The sequence below is a fragment of the Phytophthora ramorum genome (assembly GCF_020800215.1).
Source record: "Phytophthora ramorum isolate Pr-102 chromosome Unknown Phyram_PR-102_s0003, whole genome shotgun sequence".
Classification (NCBI taxonomy): Eukaryota; Oomycota; class Peronosporomycetes; order Peronosporales; family Peronosporaceae; genus Phytophthora; species Phytophthora ramorum.
Genome location: NW_027150649.1, coordinates 2,081,632 through 2,100,729, shown reverse-complemented (window position 1 = coordinate 2,100,729; position 19,098 = coordinate 2,081,632). Strand labels below are relative to the sequence as shown.

Below are 19,098 nucleotides of genomic sequence, written 5' to 3'. Positions count from 1 at the left end.
GGACCACCCTCACAAATTCCGATTACACCGCTATGTTTATCAGCCAATACACGTGCGGTAATCACGCCTTTTCCACCAATGACGGACGGCTGCACTGGATACTGTGAGGAACAATCACACACTGGAAACCCCCGTCGCCTATTGTTATCAAGCTAAAGGCGCTGCCCCGGAGAGACTCGCGCCATAGGAGGAAGGAAGCTACGCCGCAAGCAGACGCTGGAGCGAGACATCGCCACCATGGACGAGAAATCCAGGAAACCCGAAGGTGGCGCCTGTTACGTCTCTGTCCGACCCTCCTCCGTCCTGCTAACTAGTGTCCCATCGTGCGTACAGACACGCCGTTCAAGCAGCAGAAGCTCAAGGCGTGGCAGCCCATCCTCACGCCCAACTGGGTCATCGGCACCTTCGCCGTCGTGGGCCTCATCTTCATCCCCATCGGCATCGTGCTGCACACCGAGTCGGACAATGTGCGAGCCGTCGTCGCTGGGAGAGACGGAAGACACTCTGGACTGACGTTTTATGCTGTTGTAGGTGGTGGAGTACTCGATCCAGTATGACGGAGATGGCGTGGCCGAGTCGTCCAACATTGTGGACCTGGGCAGCGGCTGCTACTTGAGCGACGAGGACGAAGGAGACACGTTCGACGTGACGGAACGAGGCTGTCGGATCACGTTCACCATTGAGAAGGAGATGAAGGCGCCCGTGTACCTCTACTATCAGCTTGACAACTTCTACCAGAACCACCGCCGCTATGTACAGAGTCGCAGCGATGCGCAGCTCCGCGGAGACGCCACGGCCAGTACGAGCGACTGCTCGCCGCTCACGACCACCGGAGGCGGCATGTCCAAGTACAACTCGACGGCTGAGGACGCGATCGGCAGCAACTCGACGGACTACACGCTCATGCCGTGCGGCCTCATCGCCAACAGCTTGTTCAACGACATTTTCTGGGTCAACAAGCTCACGACCGGCGGCAAGACGTACTACCAAAACGACACGTACGAAGGCAAGACGCTCGTGAACCTCGTGGACCAGACAGGCATCGCCTGGAAGTCGGACGTCGAAACCAAGTTCCAGAACATTGACTTGGCCGACCTCTCGGACGCCGACAGCACTATGCTGCTCTGGCAAAACCCGCGCTACCGCTACATCATCCCCATGTACGAGGGCCAGGAGCCGATCGCCAACAAAACGGCCTGGACCACTGCTGCGCCTGCTTACGGCGTGCAGGACGAGCACTTTATTGTCTGGATGCGCACGGCCGGTCTTCCGAGCTTCCGCAAGCTCTACGGCCGCATCGACACAGACTTGGCCGAGGGCACGGAGCTCGAGTTCCTCGTTTCTAGCAGTACGTCTCACGTTGTGTCTTGTTCTTGTTGAAGTGCTACGAACAGTGTCTAACTCGGGATTTGTTGTGTGTGTCAGACTTCGTGGTGAGCACGTTCGAGGGCAAGAAGTCGATCGTGATGTCGACGACGTCGTGGTTCGGCGGCCGGAACCCGTTCCTCGGCATCGCGTACATCATCGTGGGTGCGCTCTGCATGGTGTTGGCCATCCTGTTCTTCGCCAAGCACAAGCTCAGTCCGCGTAAGCTGGGCGACACGCGGTACCTGGTGTGGAAGAACAACCACTAAGCGTACCACGCGAACAGGTCAGCAAGCTGTCCAAGCGTGCGGCGACACAACTTCGAGTCGTGCTAGTGAGCAGCTGTAGGAGTTGACAAGAAAGAAGTCGCCATACGCCCGTCGTCCTTGCCATTGTATTCTTTTCTTTTTACTTAGCAGAGGCATCTTTAAACTGCATCCTCTGCTGCCTTGGGAGGATGTGGCAATGATAATCGAGATCGCTTGTGCTCCATTTTCGTCGACAGTCATAGCACGAATCCTTTCGTTGGGAGTCCATTCCGAGAAAATGCTCGCGAGTCGCTACGAGCTGCTGGAGAAGATCGGCAACGGGGCCTTTGGAGAGGTCCATCGTGCCAAGGACTTGCAGTCGGGCGAGATCCGAGCAATCAAGCGACTGCGAATGAATGACGATGGCCAACTTGCGGTCGTCCCAGCCGCGCAGTTCCAGGAGATCGAGGCCTTGCGCCAGCTGCAGCATCCGAACGTTCGTCGGCAGGTTTGCACTGTCGGATTGCTTCGCACTGATGTCGTTGCTGTAGATCGTGAAGCTGCTGGACGTGGTGCCCGACGGCGGCTACATTGCTCTGGTGCTCGAGTACATGCCCGCGGACCTCCTCAGTGTCGTCCGAAATCGAGAAGAGCCTCTTCGTGCTGCCGATGTCCGCGGTCTGCTGAGAATGCTGCTACACGGCGTGGCTTGCTGTCATGACCACAACGTTCTCCATCGAGACCTCAAGCCTGGGAACTTGCTGCTGGGTGCCGACGGCGTGCTCAAACTCAGTGACTTTGGGCTCGCCACCGTGTTCGTGGGGCAGCAAGGGCGTTCGTACTCGCATCAGGTGGCCACGCGGTGGTATCGTGCGCCCGAGTTGCTCTTCGGCGCTCAGCACTACGATGCTGCTGTGGATATGTGGGCTGTGGGCACCGTCTTCGCCGAGCTGTTGCGGCCGACGCCGTTGTTCGCAGGTCAGAACGACCTTGACCAGATATTCCGAGTCACCCAGGTGCTTGGCGGCATCGAGAAGCAGTGGCCGGGTGTGCGCGAGTTGCCCGACTTCAACAAGGTGAGCTTCCCGGCGTACGAGCCTATGCCTCTCAGCAAACTCTTCCCGGATGCGGACACTTCTGCAGTGGATCTACTGTCCAAGCTGCTTATGCTTGACCCCAGCAAGAGACTATCGGCTCGACAGGTGACGAGATGGATCTAGGTTGATGATCTTTTTACTACTAACCGACGCACGGTGTTCTCGTCCGTCCTCTAGGCCCTCGTGCACGACTTTTTCTTTGAAGGACCAGTGCGCTCGCGTTTCTCCTCAGCAGGAATTCCTGGTTCAGACGCAAAGGCCCGTCACAAGGACACTCGAGAGTCTGAGGCCTTCATAGCTTCGCTGGGCAAGCCGCTGAAGCTACTTTAAACATCCATTTACGTTTGTCAGTCTTATGAGGTCGATGCTACCCACTGGTACTTGCCAACCCGCTTGCGCGGGGACACTTATCGGCTGGTGAACTGCGTGGCCTCTGTAAATCGCTTCATCCACGTCTCACGGCCCACGCTGGCAGGTGCGCGGAAGCGGAGCATTTGATGGCCCGCCTCGGGTGGAACTAGCTTGATCTTGAGTTCATCGGTGCGGCTGCGCACGACGCTATAGCCGCTGATACTAACAGGCCGCTCAAAAGGGGGCCCTCGCTCCTCGTATTCGCTCTTGGACTTGTAGCAGGTGAGAGTTGCGTGCTTCAGCACATAAAAGTATTGACGCCACCGCGAAGAGAACAAGTGACCCTTCTCATAGCGCTCCAGGTAGCCGGAGACCACGCGGCCCTGATCTGCTACCTTGTCGACCGTGTCAATCGTGCGTCGTGTGGCTTGCATCGTGCTTTGGTACAGCGTTTGCTGGTCGGTTAGTGCGACTTGGATCTGGGCCTCCGTGTTGTGAATGGCTCCTTGGAGCGAGCTCACTTGCTCAGCATGAGTGTGCTCGACTTCGGCAACAGCATCTCGTTCCTGGCGACCCCACTCCGCATTCGCCCTCGTGATGTGTTTCACCTGGCGCTCCTGATTCTCAAGCGATTCCTCCAGCTCCTGAACACGGAGTTCCTTCTCGTCCCAGGCCACGGTGAAGCGGTCGTACTCTTGCTGCGTCAAGTATCGAAGCTGGCGGCGGACAGGCCCATTGAGGAACCCTGCGAGTACTGTGGCGGCCTGGGGGCCTCGTGCTACGAAGTTGTACTGCGATACCATGGCCTCCAGGTTGTTCTTGTAGGTCAGCAACTCCAACGGAACTCGGGTGAGTGCAACTGGAGCTTTTCCACTCTTTTTGTCGACAAGCATCACCGACGACACAGCGCGACCTCGCAGTTGCTGTTGTTGTTGAGCCTCCGTGTCCGTCTCGTTCTTGCTGAGCACCACCGAGTGCAGATACCGCAGCAACTCACCACAAAAGATAGCCGAGGATACTTCATTTGCGCACTCAAAGCGCCGTCGAATGCGTCCCAACTTGGCCCACAAGTTTTTCTTTCCGACGTGAAAATCGAGTGCGCATGCCAGCTCTGCATGAGGTGGTAGTGGCCCTCGCAGGTCTTCGAGAAACGGCTTAAGCAACGCGTTCACTTTTTCCAAACCTTCGACGTGCACTGTGTCCAGCACAGCTCCATTCACAGGCATCGCCTCACTGGGTGTGTTCAAGTACTCCATCGGTACCGAGTAGCGTGTGATGCTAGCAGTGCATCGTGCAAGTAGTTGATCAGGAGCTTGTGCTGCATTTGCCTCCTCCAATAACTCCGCCTCCGCTGCCGCCATATCCTCCGCAATCCCGCCAAGTCTGTCCCTATCACCTTGAGCATTTGTTTGCCTCCCACTTTTGATCGAGGCACTCCAACGGTTCGTGGGAAACCGTGAGAGCTGCTTACTGAAGGCACGACCCGCTCTGTTTTTCAGGAAGCTGAATAGACCCGTGTTCAACGGGGCCGGTGCTGTTGCTGTCATCATACTGTCTCCTTCTCCGCTGCCCTCGGCCACCTGTTGTTTCTTCAAATTCCCGAACTCGTCGAAAGCCGAAAAGTTCCCCTGGCCAGCATTCACGACGGCCGCCTGCTGCGACTGGCTCGCCTTCAGCTTCCGTTCCGTGACATCCACTAAATATTCAGCAGTGATCGGCGCTCGTTCGTACACTGCCAGTCGAGCATGTAGCAAGTCGCAGTACGCTCGGAAGGCTTGCTGCACTAATTCCTGCCAGTGAGACGCGATCACATTAGTCACCACGCGCTGCACCACCACGGGGGCGCCGTCAGGAGCAGTCATTGCATGTGTCAGCGACCGAAGGAGCTTCACGAGCAGCGCTCCGTTCAGGAAGCGGCCAAAGAACGATTTGCACTGCAACCTGTCCGCCACATGAGTCAACAGCTTGGGGGACGTGTGCGGCTCGTCCGGTGCTTGGAACGAGTTGGATTTCAGCACCACGCAGTCTCTCACAGGCACCAAAGCACTGAGCAGCAGTTGAGCGTCCGTGGACCCCGTGGCCAATTGCTGTTCCAAGTAGGTCGAGGCCGACTCGCAGCCGTCCATGTCCTTGATCTTGAGGTCCACCGCTCCCCACGTGAAGCGCGGCGCCAGCTCCTTCAGCAGCGTCGCATTCCTGTCTCCGTCAGCCACGTCTTCGGCCACCTGCAGCTGTGCAAAGTTGGCGAGAAACGGCAGCGCCGTCTGGAAACTGGAGCCGGCGATGGCTCCGGCCTTGGCCACGACCACGTGCGAGCTCAGCACGAAGAGTAGCGAGCCCCAGAGTGGGTCGTCAGCCAATGAGACGCCGTGCAGCACCAGCAGCAACATGCTGGCGTCCTGCTCGGGTACGGACACGGCGCTGGAGCTCAAGAACAGTCCGGGCTCGGACTTGGTCGCGTCGTCCTCTGGCGCCCAGATCACGCCCACGAGCGCCACTTTCCGCGTCGACAACTTCGCCCCGAGCAGCACGTCCACGCCGGCGTTGTGCAGCTGCAGGCCGCGGCCGTCCGAGCCCTCGGCGCGCGTGCATAGCGGCACAAGGTTCGTCCCGCTCAGCGCCGCCGCCATGATTGACCAGTCGTAAAATGACAGGCATACTCAAGACAAGTCTCATTTGTACGGTGGGTTCATTTGTCGGTTACCTCACTAGGTATCGCGCTACTTACAACAGACATTCGAACCATTTCACGGGTTTCTGCGAGTTCACAATGAGGGCGTCGCCGTTGAGGAAGGCCGTGTCGGCGTGGTTGAGCCCCGTGACGTAGAAGGTGTCGTCGTATGTGTTGCCGAACTTGGAGGTGGAGAGGCCACCGGCACAGCTCTGGTACTCGACGATGCCGTCGTTCTCGCTCGACTTGTGAGGGATAAGCGAGCCTCCTAGCTTGTAGACGGCCTGGTAGACCGACAATAGCCCCGAGTAGTTGTCGCTACACATGGCTGCGTCAACGTTCGAACGGAAAGAGGACTGCGCCGCAGCGTACGCCGTGTTCAACGCCGACGTACTGTACGACTCGTCCTCGTACGACAACGCCACCACAGCGTTACTGGCAGGGCACTGGCCAATCAAGTTCGCCACCGCCTGGAGAAACACGTTGCTCCCGCTGCACGCGTTCTGGAGGTAGTCGGCGCCCATACTGCCCGTCATCGGCGCGCTCAAGCTCACCCACGTGCTGCTTGAAGCCAAGCTGCATCGACTGTTGGCCAACGCACCAGCCATCATGAGACCGCCCATCGAGTGCGTCACGACGATGGTGTCTGCTATGGTCTTCGACGACGAGCTACTCGTGCTGCTCACGGAGATGGCGAAATTGCACACTTTCTGCTGCAACGTGGCGTCCGTCCAAGCGTTGTCGACGGTATTCAGGATGGCGTACTTGATGGACGTGCAGCACGGAGCGCTGTCCGTGAGATCGCCGAAGTAACTCGACGTCGTCTGTAGGGTGGTCTCCTCGGTGTCGGAGCCCAGGCCATGGATGAAGATGCACGGGCGTGGAGTCGACTGACATGTGCACGAGGACGAGTCAAGCGTGACGGTCGCCTCCGCTTTCAGCTTTCGGGAACTGGAAGACGAAATGGACTGGCCGGTCAGCAGTGCCAGCGTCGTCGACGTGACCGAGGTCGCCGTCACCACCGTCTCGCATGAGAGCGCCGCATCGTCGCTCAGTGTCGGAGCCGTGATACTCACAGGACTGTCCAGATACTCCACGCTGATGTCCAGGTCGCTGCCGTAGATTTTGAACCCGTCCGACCCCGACGCACACAGCACGAAGCTCGCGTCGCCCAGAGTGGCCTGGAACAAGTCTCCGCTCGAGCAGGAGATGGTGTCGTTGCCGGCCGCCGCACTGGAGATTGCAGTGGCGTCGTTGATCGCCGAGATGATGGAGTTAAGAGGTGGCAGCAGACTCGCCGACAGACACTGTGCAGTCTGCGAGCCGCTGGAGTCGCCCACCGTGGACGTCACGAAGTACGAAATGCCATTCACCAGCATGAACGTGTAGTCTGTGGTGCCGTCCATGAAAGCAGCGTAGCCGTCGTAGAGCACGGTCGTGTTGTCGGAGGAGACGACGGGGTTGGCGAAGACGTAGAACTCGGACTGGTCGTAGATCTTCATGGAGGCGCGCTTGAGCGTGAATTGGAGTCGCAGCGATGGAGCGTCGGCCAAGGTGGTTTGGAGTCGGCGGTGCGCCGATACCTCTTGCTCGACGCGCAGCTTGGTGTGCTTGGTCGCTGAGGCGGTTGCGATGGCCGCCAATGCGAGCAGAGTGCCGAGTGCAAGGACCAGGAAACGGTGTTGAGGAGGCTTGGTCGACATGGCGTTGGGGAGATGTCGGTGTTGTTGGTGGAACTGAGAGGTTTGTTGCTTGTGACGAGGAGAATTGAGAAGTGAGAGCTTGGACACAAGCCGTAAAGCGGGGGCACAACATCTCGGTTAGCAGAGGAAGTCGTTGGCGTCACTGAGGTGCAAACAATCCCGTGGGATGCGAGAACTTGCACCTGCGGGCGTGTGGCTTGCCGATCCGCGAGAGTGCACACAGCTACAATGTTGGATGGTAACGTGTCATGTATTGGTGACAGAGATGGCGGTTGCTTTGAGCTGCAAGGGGATTTCCTGCCGCATGCGGGAAGGAGGTGACACGGCAGAGGATCGCCCATGACACTCACGCCCGGCTTGCCGTCAGCCATCGACCTCAAAGACAAGCAAAGGCAACTTGCTCGCGTGACTGCAGTGGTATCTGCAGATCTCCCATGACAGCTTCTTGACCCAACGCCGGGATGGGCGACTGCCCCTACGGCTGCAACACCGACATGGCAGGATGTCAATCAGAGCCACAACCTCCTCGACTGCGTCGTCAAAAACGGTTTTGAGCCGCCCAAGCACCTCGCAATGCTCGGACTGCAGAATAACCCCCACCAACGAAGATAGATCGTTATCCCCGTGGGGACCCCACTGTCAGTGGGCCACTGAGTGATAGCGAAGCCCACGCTGCACTCTTCTTGATGGGCAAGCTGTTCTCATTGAGCACGTTGAAGTTGTGCCGCCGAGCGGGAAGAGGGCTCTCGTCGGGCTCAGGATCACGGTGCGCATGACACGTTACGTCTGACAGATCAATCAAGAAGTCGATCTGCAGCAAGCAAAACGCTGTGGCCGTGCAGTGATCAAAGATACCTCGCTCTTCACTGAACAAACGAGCGATACATGCCCGTAGTCGTGCTGACAGTGCTAATTTATCATGCCATCAAAAGTATGAGGCTACATGTATTTCGTTCGAATGATGCCACCTACAGCTCCGAAATCACAGGTAGGGTCACCCGATCCTCTCTTACAACAGGCACTCGAACCACTTCACCGGCTTCTGTGAGTTCACCACGAGCGCGTCACCACTGCGGAAGGCTGTGTCAATGTGGTTCAACCCGGTCAAGTAGAAGGTATCATCGTACGTAGTGCCGAACTTGGAGGTGGAGAGGCCACCAGCGCAGCTCTGGTACTCAACGATGCCGTCGTTCTCTTTCGACTTGTGCGGGATCACCGAGCCCGCCAGCTTATAAACGGCCTGGTACGTCGACAGCAGACCCGAGTAGTTGTTGCTGCACATCGCGGCGTCCACATTCGATCGGAAAGCCGACTGTGCCGCAGCGTACGCCGTGTTCAAAGCCGACGTGCTGCGCGCCTCGTTCTGGTAAGCTAGTCCTACAATGGCATTGTTCGCGGGGCATTGACCGATCACGTTCGCCACCGCTTGGAGAAACACGTTGCTCCCGCTGCACGCATTCTGGAGATAGTCGGCGCCCATACTGCCCGTCATTGGTGCGCTCAAGCTCGCCCAGGTCGTGCTCGAAGCAAATTTACAGCGACCATTTGCCAGTGCTCCAGCCATCATGAGACCGCCCATCGAGTGTGTCACGATAATGGTGTCTGCTATGGTCTTCGACGATGAGCTACTCGTGCTGCTCACGGAGATGGCGAAGTTGCACACTTTCTGCTGCAGCGTGGCGTCCGTCCAAGCGTTGTTGACAGTGTCCAAGACAGCGTACTTGATGGACGTGCAGCACGGGGCGTTCTTTGAGAGGTCTCCAAAGTAGTCCGACGTGGTCTGCAGCGTAGTTTTCTCAGCCTTGACACCGAGACCATGGAAGAAGATGCACGGGCGTGGAGTCGATTGGCACGTACACGAAGACGACGCCAAAGACACGGTAGCTTCAGCTTTCAGCTTTCGGGAGCTGGAAGACGAAATGGACTGGCCGGTCAGCAGTGCCAGCGTCGTCGACGTGACCGAGGTCGCCGTCACCACCGTCTCGCATGAGAGCGCCGCATCGTCGCTCAGTGTCGGAGCCGTGATACTCACAGGACTGTCCAGATACTCCACGCTGATGTCCAGGTCGCTGCCGTAGATTTTGAACCCGTCCGACCCCGACGCACACAGCACGAAGCTCGCGTCGCCCAGAGTGGCCTGGAACAAGTCTCCGCTCGAGCAGGAGATGGTGTCGTTGCCGGCCGCCGCACTGGAGATTGCAGTGGCGTCGTTGATCGCCGAGATGATGGAGTTAAGAGGTGGCAGCAGACTCGCCGACAGACACTGTGCAGTCTGCGAGCCGCTGGAGTCGCCCACCGTGGACGTCACGAAGTACGAAATGCCATTCACCAGCATGAACGTGTAGTCTGTGGTGCCGTCCATGAAAGCAGCGTAGCCGTCGTAGAGCACGGTCGTGTTGTCGGAGGAGACGACGGGGTTGGCGAAGACGTAGAACTCGGACTGGTCGTAGATCTTCATGGAGGCGCGCTTGAGCGTGAATTGGAGTCGCAGCGATGGAGCGTCGGCCAAGGTGGTTTGGAGTCGGCGGTGCGCCGATACCTCTTGCTCGACGCGCAGCTTGGTGTGCTTGGTCGCTGAGGCGGTTGCGATGGCCGCCAATGCGAGCAGAGTGCCGAGTGCAAGGACCAGGAAACGGTGTTGAGGAGGCTTGGTCGACATGGCGTTGGGGAGATGTCGGTGTTGTTGGTGGAACTGAGAGGTTTGTTGCTTGTGACGAGGAGAATTGAGAAGTGAGGAGTAGGGAAGAATGCGAACGGTGAAGGCAGGGATCGGACGTCGTGGTGAGAGCTGGAAGTACTTCAGAGAGCAGAGTTCATCGATTACTTCCGACCGATGTTTTGATGCAAGTCGAATTGGATGCAAGTCAAGACTTGGCAGAAAACTACAACAGCAACAGAACCCAAAAAACGCGGGCTATCAGTCAACGCGTCTCCAAAAACAAGCCTGGAGTAGCACGTGGGAAACAAATCATTTGACGCTTTTTCTGTTAGAAAAAGCGATGCAGCAACTTGTTGCAATTACCGGTTACCCACGGCAGCAAGAGCTATCGTGCAAAATCTGCATAGGCCGTGATCGGACGCGCATTTCTTGCAGAGAGAATTTACTGTCCAATGGTAGTGAGCGTCCGCTTTTGGAGCGTCGATGGCGGATCTAAGCAGGGACATCAACTATGAGATGGATGACACTGTAATACGAGTTACTCACTTGTTTCGCGAAAGGCAACATGGATGACTCCAGACTCAGCGTAGGCATCGTCACGCATGCGATTGATCGGACACCAAGAGCTCGACAGCTTTGCTCGTGCAGTCCACTGTCAATGCGATGATCCCACACAAGCACAACTTACCATCGGCCGTCTAAGCAAACGAGCACATGTTCGACGGCGCACGTTGAAGTTAAAGACACAGGACTTGCTACGTCTGCAGATCATCTGCGTTTGCGTATCATTGAACTTTCCTGACAGCCTTGCGCTGCAGCCTGCAAGGTGGGCAAGCTTGACCAGAACGCGGTTGCCGCCCACCGAAATCGTGTGCACTTCAACGACCGAGTGACGGTTGAAGTATCCGGCTCAATTTGTTTGCTGAATTTGACATGCACGGAGTTCAAGTGCCACCTTTGGTGGAGTCGGTTGCCAAACTAGCTAACGGCGATGGCCGCAGCGGCTGACTAGTCCTGCTGGTGGGTCACCAGCGCTGGGGAGAGATGGATAGAAGCCTCATGTACCAGGTCACGCTGACCGTCAGTCGACGTTCTACGGCGGAAAGTCCAAGGTGCCCGGCGATGAGCGGGCAGATGATCTTTGAGGAAGAGATGATATCGACGTGAATGCTGCCGTCGTGCACCCCCCTGGCGGGCGGCGGGCAACTGGGTTGTTTGGCGTCAACGGCGCAATAGTGTTTGTGGTGTGTGCGAATGGACTGTGCATCTGTAGCCGTGAGGATCGGGCTCGATATTGAACGCCGCTGCAACTTCAACAAGTTGGTTCTGCATGCAATTTGTTGGTGTTGCAGCGGCCCACCTCGGTCAAAAGTACTACTCCAATCACGCGAGCCTGACCAGTGACAGGGATGTCATTCATCGAGACGCAGCACCTCTGTCGCCACGGCACGACTGGTTGTCACCCAGCCGCGGCAGCTGCGCGATGGGAAGCAAGTGCAAGTCCATGGCGTTCACGCCATCTTACCACGATGTCCAACTTCGCACTTCGCAACACTCCCCGTCGTAAGCACCGTGCTTCCAGCCAACCGATGCAGACTCCCAAGTTCTCCCCCGGCATCCCGTCGCTACTCCTGTTCGCACTGCTCGTGCTGGTATCCACGGCAGCCACCTGGGCAACAAAGCACGCCGGTAAGGACATGCCAGCGGAACGCCGCCTCGAAGCGACCTTGGCCGACGCGCGACCACTGAAAATCCACTTCACGCTCAAGCGAAGCTCCATGAAGATGTACGACCAAACCGAGTTTGACGTCTTCGCCAACCCCGTCGTGTCTTCGGACAATTCCGCTGTACGCTACGATGGCTACGCCAACTTTTCGGAGGGTGGCGACACGAAGCACACGATCCTGCTCGTGGATGGCGTCGCCTACTTGATCACGTCAATCGCTGGCGAAGCGGAGGCCACAGAGTGCTTGGATTCAACTTCTCTGACGCCTCTCAACTATATCCTACCGGCGCTGAACGCTGCTACTACCATCTCAAGCGCGACAGTCGGCGGTAAGGAGATCACTTGCAAGAGTGGGGGCCTGTTCAAGGTCGCCCTTGGCGACGCCACCTTCGTGCTTTGCGCGTCGGGGTCGGACGGCTTCATTGTGTACGGAACCGACCTGGACATCACGGTGAGGTACCTGGATGACCGTGTACCGATCACAGCGCCCACGCTGAGCGACGACGAGGCGCGTTCATGTGAGACGGTAGTTACGCCATCCCAGGTGACTACCACAACACTAGCGTTGCTGACAGGCTCGCCTGTAGTGAATACGCGAAGCCTTGCTCACTATTTGGGTCATTACTTCACTTACGAACGTTGAGTGCTGAACTCGACCACTACATTAACGCGGCTAACCCGTGCGAGCAGCTTCTTCCTCTCGGCAAATGTATGTCCTGTGTTATTTGTTTCGTTTACAGCACTACTTACAGCAGGCACTCGAACCACTTCACAGGCTTCTGCGAATTCACAACCAGCGCGTCGCCGTGGCGGAAGGTCGTGTCCGCGTGGTTGAGTCCCGTCAAGTAGAACGTGTCGTCGTAGGTGTTGCCGAACTTGGACGCAGACAACCCGCCGGCGCAGCTCTGGTACTCGACGATCCCGTCGTTCTCGCTCGACTTGTGAGGAATCACTGATCCTGCCAGCTTGTACACCAACTGGTCCGTGGAGAGGAGCCCCGAGTAGTTGTCGCTACAAACCGCAGCGTCGACATTCGACCTGTAAGCCTCCTGAGCTGCCTCATACGCGTTATCGAGCGATGTGGTGCTGTAGGATTCGCCTTCGTAGGCCAGCGATTTCGATGCAGTGGTCGCAGGGCAACGGCCGATCAGAGTGGCTATAGCTTCCAGGAACACGTTGCTTCCGCTGCACGCACCTTGCTGGTAGTCTGAGCTCATGCTGCCACCCATCGGCGGGCTCATACTGATCCACGTCGTGCTGGAAGCGAAGCTGCACGACGCGTTCGCGAGTGCGCCGGCCACCATGAGCCCACCCATGGAGTGTGTGACCACGATGGTGTCAGCAACAACTCGAGACGTCGTGCTACTCGTCGAACTGGCCGCGAGTGCCAAGTTGCACACCTTCTCTTGCTGCGCGGCGTCTGTCCAAGCGTAGTCGACGGTGTTCAGGACGGCGTAGCTGAAGGACGAGCAGCACGGGGCGTGCTCTTCAATGTCGCCCCAGTAGTCGGAAGTGGTCTGCAGAGTTGTGTCTTCAGTGGTAGAGCCCATGCCACGAAAGAAGACGCACGGGCGTGGCGTCGAGCTACACGAGCACGAGGACGAAGAAAGCGTGACATCCGCTTCAGCCTTCAGCTTCCTGCGGGTGTCGCTAGAAATGGTACCCCCCGTCAGCAACGCCTGCGTCGTCGCCGTGGCAGAAGTAGGCGTGATCACCGTTTCGCAAGCCGCAGCGGCGCCTGCATCGAGCGTTGGCGCCGAGATTTCGACGGGCTCTTCAAGGTATTCAACAGCGATGTCCAAGTCGCTCCCGTAAATGGTAAAACCGGAAGGGCCCGATGCACAGAGTGCAAAGTCTGCTCCCCCAAATGAAACCTTGAACAGCTTGCCACTTGAACACTTGATAGTTTCGTCACTAGCCGAGACGGATGAGATCGCGGTGACATTATTGAGCGCTTCGACGATGGCATTTAGCGGCGGGATTGTGCTGGCATCGAGGCACCTTGCCGTCTCGGACGCACTGTTGTCTTCAGCAGGGGATGCCACGTAGTAGGCGATGCCATCCACAAGTAGGAAGGTGTATTCAGTGCCGTTGTTGGTGAAGGCAGCGTGTCCATCGTAAAGCACGGACGTGTTGTCGGAGGAGACCACGGGGTTGGCGAACACGTAGAATTCGGACTGTCCGTAGACATTCATGGACGTGCGTTTGAGCGTGAACTGCAGTCGCAACGATGGTGCATCGGCCAAACTCGAACTAAGTTGGCGGTGGACAGGGGGCGAATCTTGGCTCGGTGTTGCGGGTGATAAAGCAGAGCTAAGAACAAGCATCAGCGCCGTGGCGACGAAAAGCGTGGCGCGAGAGTGAGCCATCGGCAACAGAGAAGCGGCCCGTTCTGGACTTGGAGGGTGTGCTGCAGATAGGAAATTGTGAAGTGAGAGGAGCTGGGGCTAAGCCTGCAAGCTGCGTGCAACCAGACATTAGAAAGCGTCAAGGTGGTGGCTGGCCAAACCATCAGCCTTCCACCGGGAAGGACTTTGCGGAGGGATAACGCCGACAGTCCATCTCACACAGCAAAACGGGCACTCGTGGTCAAGCAAGCCATCTCGTTTACAAAACAAACGCCCACACGAAGCGAAAGTTGTCGCGAGGGGCTAAGCGCACAAATTGCAATACACCACACAACAACTGGCGGTGAGTCCAACCGGATATTCGACAGACTGAACTGCAATTAGACATTTTACAAGCAATCTCTGTGCGGGCGTCGCGATCATGACTGGGATGCTACGCACTAAACCTCTCGGCGTTGCGTTCCGCCCGTCAAAGTGAAGGGACATCGACAAAATGGCTTCGAATCCGATCCGACCAGGTATCTTTTCCATCACGAGGGTGGCAGCGGCGACCACCAAAACGATTGTCGGCGTGACGTTATGCTACTCGCGTGGCCTCGGTGGATATCGAAGACCGTGACAAGCCGCCTAACGGCCCAATTGCCCGGCGGTAGCTCGCCACGTCAAATCGGACCAAGGTTGAGCATCGGCTTGGTTTCTATTGGTCGATCACTTCAACGGACAGCAGCCCTGAAAATGCCGACGCAGCAAAGTTGGGAAATACCGCGGGCTCTGCGACTAAATGCAGCGTTGTGGGATAAGTTTCGTGTAATACCTCGGCATTCGCTCCGCGCCTCGAAACCGGCGCGGCTTGAGTGCCGTAGCTGTCGAGGAAATAATAGGGGATCACGACAGCACTGGTGAGCAATGCGTATACATGCATACTGCTGCTGTGGATGCCGAGGTGCTGAACCCGCTGAACAGAACACACCAAGCGCTTTTAAAATCCAAAAGACGCCGTTTATTTATCTCTGATGTATCTTGCATTGGGCTTGGATATGTAAGTGGTAAGAGACTTGTCAAGTTGACAGCGTCATACATGTATTGCGCGGCGATGTGGAAGTAGGGATCAGGTCACGGTACGAATCACTCGAGTGATGGCCTATACGAGTTGGTCGAGACGGTGGCGCTGTCGTAGATGTCCGACAGCAGAGCCTTGGATGGGATGTCACGCCGTTGTGCGTCACTGGGGATCGCCCTCCAGCATAGCGGCAGGCGTCCCGGCGTGGCAGGTGCCGTACCAGGTCGGTCGCCTCGTTGTCCACAATGACTAGCCTTCAGCTGTGGAACCAATGACCACCTCCGGCTCGGACACAGGACGCAGATCAATCGCCAGACAGAGGCGACAGCGTACCGCTAGAAAGAAGTTGTAGAATATGGCACAAGATGCCAAGAATGACTTTTTTTTTAAGGGCTTTGCAACATTTTGCAGTCTACAATGCCGTAAAGGCACAACATATCTATATTATTGCAAATATCAGACAGCGTTAAATTAACGCTAGCAAAATAACAACCCCAATAACGTTCTTTTCCGTGTTAGATAGATAACTGTAACGTCGCCATCACTGTTATAACTGTCAGCAGACTTCCCATGCAACAGCTGCCTTCGGGCTTGATGTGCATTGCCCGGTTACCTAGCGCTCTGTATGCGTTTGAAGCAGCTCCAGTTGCGATAAAACAGCGTGATAGCGCTTTCATGCTTTGCTGGGGTTGACATTCCGGCTAATTATCATGAGATTGGCTCCCTGCACGCTCGTCCGATGCCATTCCGTGTTTGTAGCAGCCTCCTTCCTTGCTCCCGCTGTGAAATGTGGGGACGAACTCTCTCGTTGGCCTTCGCCTTCATGGCCCTGACCGTGTCCGCGGACACCCCGCAGGACGAGCAGAACCAAGTCGAGCGCAACCTGAAGACGGAAGCCGAGATGTGGAGCTTTGGTTCCACGGCGTGCGAGTGCAAGTCGACGCCTCGTCCCTGTCTTTTCATCCACGGCGAGCGCAACGAGAAGGAGGAAAAGGAGCTGCTGGACAAGTCGGACATGTTCGGCGATATGAAGGACCACGCTCCGTGCTGCTCGTCGATCAAGTACGCCTCGTTGAACACGTTGACCGTTCGCTGGACGGACGACACGCTGCAGGAAACGGTGTGCAAGCATGCGCTGTCGATGAGCCCTTCCAGTGACGCGAAGAAGGGAATCATCGAGGACACGATCCTAGTGACCCACTCGATGGGCGCGTTGATCGTGGCGGGAGCGGTCGCTAACGAGAAGTGCAGCATCGCGAACAGTACGTCGTGGGTCAGCATGAGCGCGCCGATGAACGGCACGATGGCGTCTAACTACGTGCAGAATATTTGCACGGACGACGACACGCAGGCTTTCAACAAGATTTTGACGCTGCTCGGCAAGTGCCCGGTTGGCGCCGGAATGAAGTCGCTCGCGAGCATGGGAGGCAAGTACAGCACCATGGACCTCAACGAGGCGTTCGTTGCTGCTCAGGAGGTCTACCGCAAGCACGTGACGGCAGCTATGTGCAGCAACGACGATATTGGCATTGTGTCCACGAACCAGGCCGAATATCTGATCCTTGGATCAAATATCGAGTTCAAGACCGACCAACACGATGGCTTTGTCGAGTACGAGAGCTGCCGTGGCGGCCTGCCGGAGTCCCAGTTCAGCGACAGCTACGAAGACCGGTTCTACGTGTCCAAGTGCAACCACGCCGACACCGCGTTCCTCAACGGCAACAGCTACTTCAGGGAGACGATTAAACCTGTAAATTGGTTTGAGTGTCTCCTGTAGACCACCATCTATCGAGTGCAGTTGGGGATCGGTAGATGACCGCTTTTGAGATTTATACATGTGCAGCTATTTGAACAAGTTTGTTGTGCTTACACTTACTTGCACCTATAAACCTCACAGAAGCTGTTCGTGTTATTAATTCCAGTGGTACGCAAGCAGTCCAACGAGTTGAGGGCTTAGGATTTTGGCCACCGAAGCCCAGATTGTTGACTTGCTCTTCCTGTTTTCTCGTTGCATCTCGCGGATCTCATGCTCAGCACCCTAAAGTTTGCACGAAAAGCGTCTCAGGTGATTATTAATAAAAGCGCGTTTGGGTAATAAAGAGTGCCCTGCGAACGCACGGTGAACGTCCGTCCTCACTACGTCGAAGTATCTGTCGGCAGACATCGATCACGGTCGCGAAGGGCTTTCCGACGGAGTCCCTTAGGCCTCCAAGTCCGATCAACGTGGCCTCGAATACCTTCACATTCTGAATCTTAAGCATGAAGAGTTGAGTCACAAGGTCAAGCAGTAGCAGTGCATCACGGGCAAAAGGGCACGAGTGTTTATCAAAAATCCATGATGTCACCAAAGTCAACTCGACCAGCTCCCGTTTCCGATGAGACTTCTTTACCGACGGATTGGTCACCGGCAGTTCGGGCTATACATGTAGCGCGTGGAAAGCGCCATCCTGTCCAATAGATCGCACGCGCAGCATCCACTCAGTAAAACCAAGACTTACATTTTTAGTTTTTTGTTTAAAAAAACTAACATTTCTCCGTTTTCTTCAGCATTGAGGTTGCATCTGTATGGCGAACTCCAGCATGAGTGGTTGAACATGTTCAACGCTATGGGTGTGAGGGGAGGTCTGCCCGCTCGCGGTATTAAATACACTTGCAGATTGCAAGTTGCAGTGCATGTACGCGACCTCCGAAGAATCCGACGACGCGGTCGCATTGGTCGTCCTTGGCCGGCCCAATTCGTTTCCAGGCAAGGAAGGGGCACATTTGTACTGGTTCAGTGCGGTCTTCGGCCAGCAAATCACGGCTTGGAGTCATCGGCAACCGTATCGTTCACAACAAGCCGATTTTGCCCCGGCATCAGAATGGCAAATGCTTCGACTCAACTTTCCATGAGCACCAATCAACATCACTACCAGCGGCATCTGGGGTGAAGGAAGCAAGAACGTATTTGTCGCTGCGCAAAGCCCAGCGCCCAGCGCAGGCCGTGAGCAACCTCAACGTTAAAGCTGCAGTTCAATATTGATGGAGTACAGTCATCAGCCGAGCGCATGTGCATGTACGTTATGCACCGGCCAGAAGCAATGAATGAAAAACTCCGTTGCGGTGCTCTGGCACTGCCTGTAAACTTTCAGGCAGTGAGTGACGCGAGCTGTCGATCAGCGTGATGCCATGTGTTGGACGACAGGTCGGAAAGCCGCTTGCAAAACCTCGTTGACATTCACACGCCATGACCATAAATTACAATCCCTCTTTCTTCTCTCACCGAGTGCAACGGCGGGAGTTCTGCAACTCGATGTCTCATTACACATTTTGCCAGTTATCTCCAAGAGCTCCGGTCAGGTGAGGTGTGTTATCCTGCCAAATGTGTTCGCGCGTAAACCCATTCAAGCGCGTGGCCATCGCCCTCTTGGCCTTCGCTGCGATCACGGCACCAACCACTTCTGCGGCCCAGAAAGGCAAAGGAACCGTCCACGGCGACCTTCGCGCCAGTGCCTCGGCATGGCCGTCTCTGAAGCTCCACTTCACCCTCAAGCGCGGGTCAATGCACGTTTACGGCCAGCCAGAGTTCGACGTGTACGCCAACCCCGTCGTCTCCGAGGACGGTCTCAGCGTCATTTACGACGGATACGCGGATTTCACCCAAGACTCGACACTAACCAGGTATCTGTTCGTCGACGGCGTCGCGTATTCAACCACCAGCTTCGAGGTCGGCCAAGACCAAACTTCGTCGTCCGAGTGCGTGCAAACAAACATGCTGCCGCCACTCAACGCTATGCTGCCAGCACTGAACGACGCGACCCCCGTCTCCACCGCATCGTTAGACGGCGCGAAGATCAAGTGCTCGGCCGGCAACCTCTTCAAAGTTACGTT

General features: G+C 56.6%; 4 protein-coding genes across 4 annotated transcripts; 2 read left to right on the top strand and 2 right to left on the bottom strand.

The window, feature by feature from the left end:
• Window positions 1-237: 237 nt before the first annotated feature.
• On the top strand, window positions 238-1,634 carry KRP23_3829 (ALA-interacting subunit 5; the record flags this gene model as incomplete). The annotated part of the gene is made up of 4 exons (XM_067888732.1): window positions 238-265; window positions 334-467; window positions 532-1,348; window positions 1,426-1,634. 4 exons carry the CDS (start codon window positions 238-240, stop codon window positions 1,632-1,634), a joined length of 1,188 nt encoding a protein of 395 aa, XP_067747946.1.
• A 277-nt stretch (window positions 1,635-1,911) lies between these two features.
• KRP23_3828 (Cyclin-dependent kinase 20) lies at window positions 1,912-3,040 on the top strand (the record flags this gene model as incomplete). The annotated part of the gene is made up of 3 exons (XM_067888731.1): window positions 1,912-2,109; window positions 2,165-2,815; window positions 2,888-3,040. The coding sequence occupies 3 exons, from the start codon at window positions 1,912-1,914 to the stop codon at window positions 3,038-3,040; spliced, it is 1,002 nt and encodes a 333-aa protein (XP_067747945.1).
• A 77-nt stretch (window positions 3,041-3,117) lies between these two features.
• On the bottom strand, window positions 3,118-5,691 carry KRP23_3827 (uncharacterized protein; the record flags this gene model as incomplete). The annotated part of the gene is made up of 1 exon (XM_067888730.1): window positions 3,118-5,691. One exon carries the CDS (start codon window positions 5,689-5,691, stop codon window positions 3,118-3,120), a length of 2,574 nt encoding a protein of 857 aa, XP_067747944.1.
• A 94-nt stretch (window positions 5,692-5,785) lies between these two features.
• Window positions 5,786-6,268, bottom strand: KRP23_3826 (uncharacterized protein; the record flags this gene model as incomplete). Its single annotated transcript, XM_067888728.1, has 1 exon — window positions 5,786-6,268. One exon carries the CDS (start codon window positions 6,266-6,268, stop codon window positions 5,786-5,788), a length of 483 nt encoding a protein of 160 aa, XP_067747943.1.
• Between the last annotated feature and the right edge of the window lie 12,830 nt (window positions 6,269-19,098).